General features: G+C 46.7%; 1 protein-coding gene across 1 annotated transcript; it reads right to left on the reverse strand.

The window, feature by feature from the left end:
• Positions 1-259: 259 nt before the first annotated feature.
• cdk5r2b (cyclin dependent kinase 5, regulatory subunit 2b (p39)) lies at positions 260-1,144 on the reverse strand. The gene has a single exon (XM_070838620.1). It carries the CDS (start codon positions 1,142-1,144, stop codon positions 260-262), a length of 885 nt encoding a protein of 294 aa, XP_070694721.1.
• Positions 1,145-3,543: the final 2,399 nt, after the last annotated feature.

The following is a 3,543-nucleotide window of genomic DNA, read 5'->3' on the forward strand; positions in this document are numbered from 1 at the left end:
CAAGACGAAAGAGGACAATACACCATTGGCATGCAGTTATGAAATCTCCTACACTGTAGCCTAAACACCGCACTGAAGTTGTGTAACATCATGAGAGAGAGAGGGAGAGAGGGGGGGGGGAGGGAGAGAGAGAGAGAGTCAGCCCAGACGTGAAGAGCCTTCAACGTTGGCCTTTACATTCAAAACCACCCGTGATGTGGTTTTGCAGAACATTCATGTTGAAAATAAAAAACAGCCCCGGGTCTCGTACGGTTCCATGTCAGCGGTCCAGGTTCGGCTCGCTGCTATCCCTCTGGTTTTTGAGGTCCTGGAAGACCTCGGTGAAAAAGTGCGGGTCTGCATTGAGCTGCAGCATTTTGGCACTCATCCTGTTGATGATCCGGAGCGACGTCTCCCAGAAAACGTCCTTGTTCGCCTCGATCATGAACGGCTTGAGTGGGTAGGAGATCTCGCTGCCCATGTAGGAGTACGCGAGGTAGAGGCAAGTCTGAAAGGTGCCCTGCAGCTCGGCCAGGCTGTCGATGCTGTCCGTCACCGTGTCTTCGCACAGCAGGTACACGAACACCACGTTGGCCGGCGTGATGAAGCCCTGGTCCTGCCAGCCCTGGATCAAAAGAGTCCGGTCGATGTTTCGGAACCAGAGGATCACCTCCCCGCTGTTCAGATCCTTCAGTTTAAAACACCTGCGGCACATGAAGTCCCCCAAAGAGCGAAGCAGCTCCCCGGTGGAAGCCTGGATGACTATCCGCCTCGGCGACAGCAGGGACTGGCTGCTGGGCTGCTTCTGCACCGAGGAAAGCCTCCCGTTTTGGGCAGCAGCCTCCTTGTTCTGCGTGGGCACCGTGGGAACCGGGACCGGGATCGGCACTTTGGGTTTCTTCTCCTCGGTTTGGTGCGTTTTCCGGATGTTTTCGCTGTTGAGCTGAGCCACCTGGTTGGACGGGAGTTCGCGGGCGGGCAGCGGGTTCGGGGTCACTTTCTTGGCGCTCTTCTTGGCCGAACTGGCCACCAGCTTCTTCCAGGAGAGAGACACGAACATGGAGTGCCTGATGCCCTTGTCGTTTTTGACTCCATCTCCTGCGATCTCGGCGTCCATAATAGACGCCTTCTTGGTCGCCGGAGATATGGAGAGGACGGTTCCCATGGCTGCAGAGGATGGAGACGCGGTGGTGTGGATGCTGCTGCTGCTGCTGCTGCTGCAACTTCAACGCAGTCTCCTGCAGGGTGAGAGGCGGCGGAAAACAGTCACGACAACGATTGAAACTCCATTTACACGTTTAAGTTGCTCCGAGCGGTCGCTGCTTGGCTCTGAAGGACGAAGATGGAGCCGCTTTCTCTGACTGGTTTTCCCACAGATGCTCTGAGAGCCCTCAGCAGGGACACGCTGCGACACAATCCTACGGCTGCAGCCTACGCAAAGATTAGTCCCCCCTCTCCTCGCTAAATCGTGGGTACAACGAACCAGCAAGTGCAGCCTCTGACTGACAGCCGAGCCGGCCAATCAGGGAGCCAATCAATGACCCAATCGCCAGGGTGGGTTGTTTTTAGTTCTAGGTTGCCATTGATAGCCCATAAGCAGCAGCATTTTAGGTGCTATGCTGTTCCTCTCCACTCTCTGGAAGACAGTGTGGAAAATCAGTGCTATCTATAAATCAGACATTCCCCTTTAATCTTGTCAGCTTTCAGCAAAATAGGTCAATACACTGACGAACAACAGAACACTGTACACTGGCATTCACATCTTCTTTTTTAGGTGGAAGAATTGTTAATAGCCTATATTCATCTATGTAGTGGAGTACTTAAAGCGGCCAGAGCCATCCTGCTGATAGTTCACATGTTTTATTTAGAAGTCAAGTTTAATGGAAAATGTCCCCTCCTGAGCAACATGGCTGCCCATGATCAAACCCAATTGCTGCAACGTGCATAAAAAACTTATTAGAAAATAATAAAAACAAACAGACCTTAACCTCAGTAAGCTACTCCCTACAGCAGCAGTGCCAAACAAGAGTTACTAAACTGCACTTTTGAAGTGGGTTTCACATATTTGAAACCATATAAAACACTCCTCCCTGAAAAGTTCAAACAAGAATGTTCCCCGAGGAGCCGTTGGAGAGAAATCTGTACAAAGTGTTTGTGCCAGCTGCGGGCAAACTAAATTCAAAATGTGAACTATGTGTAGTATGCTTGATGCCAGGCACCGTAGCAGTTCTTCAAAAGAAGAAACACCACCTGGATATGTTTTACTTGAAAAGGCTCTAATCTTTGGCTTCTATGGGACTTTATAATGTAAATGCACTGTTGTATGATCACTGAGCAGCTGAGACATCAGATCAGCTCTATTAAGTTATTGCCTGCGTACTTTTCATGGTATTATTATTAAATACCACTGTCTTACTGCAATAGCGGTTCCATGTAGCAGGCGACAGTTTTAATCCTACAGCCAGTGACAGTAGCAGTACATGCACGTCTCCATGGGTGATCCACTTACAGTCAACTGGCACCGCTCCAATGAGTTATGTGACTGCGGTCTGATCTTTCCATTCAGCCAGACATGGAAACAGATAGAAATAGCAATGAAAGTTTATGGGGTTTTTGAAACGGGCTTTGCCATTCCACCGAACTGTAAAGAATTATGTATTAAATAACTGTAAACCTGATGCCTTCTTTCTCACATGCAAATGGAAATGCCAACCATATTTTGCAATTTACATATTAACTGTGAATTTTAGGGTACAGTATATAGAGGAACACAAGAGTGGTTTTTATAGTTTTCACGTCCTGTGAGCACTTGTGGAGTTGCATCCTCCACTTGTATCTGACCCCTTGTCAGCTTGAATAGTGGATAGTGAGGAGCTGCGATGCCCGAGTGATGTAGTGCAGCCAACCACAGTGTGAATGTATTGAGATTAGCATAATGCAGCTAGAGGCAATGTGAAATGCAATTCTGCACCACCTGATCTACAAAAAGTAATGTTCTAGTGAACTGTCCAAAGCTTTTATCGATAAAAATGCAAATCATATTCTATGGAGTTATCATGACGTACATAGGACTACTTGGAAATAGGAGAAATATGGGCAGTGTAATGAAGTTCAATCCTGTTTTTGCTCTATTAAGTATCACAAGGTCAAAACAAATCAAACATTTGCATATTCCACCATTTTCCCTCCACCAAACATTATCATCGTCGTCGTCAAAAATCATCATCACTCTTTTCAAAAGACACCCTTTGCATGATCTAAATATCATCAGCACCATCTTTGTGTATCATAAGGACAGTCATCATCTCTAAACTGTCCGATACACCTGTTAAAATTGTCAACCAAAGCAACAGTGACAAGATGAAAGACTGAAGAAAGAAGAAAAATCAAACCAAACTCAGCAAATCAAGATGAAAGACAATAATGTCCAAAAACCATAAAGTGCCGTCCGTTTCACAATTCTTTTGATCATGTCATCGTTTGATCCAACACATCATAAATCAGATGGTGATCAAAAGAAACTCTTTCATCACGAATCAAACAAAATGCAACAGGATGTAGGAG

The sequence above is a fragment of the Pempheris klunzingeri genome, chromosome 10 (genome assembly GCF_042242105.1).
Source record: "Pempheris klunzingeri isolate RE-2024b chromosome 10, fPemKlu1.hap1, whole genome shotgun sequence".
Lineage (NCBI taxonomy): Eukaryota > Metazoa > Chordata > Actinopteri > Acropomatiformes > Pempheridae > Pempheris > Pempheris klunzingeri.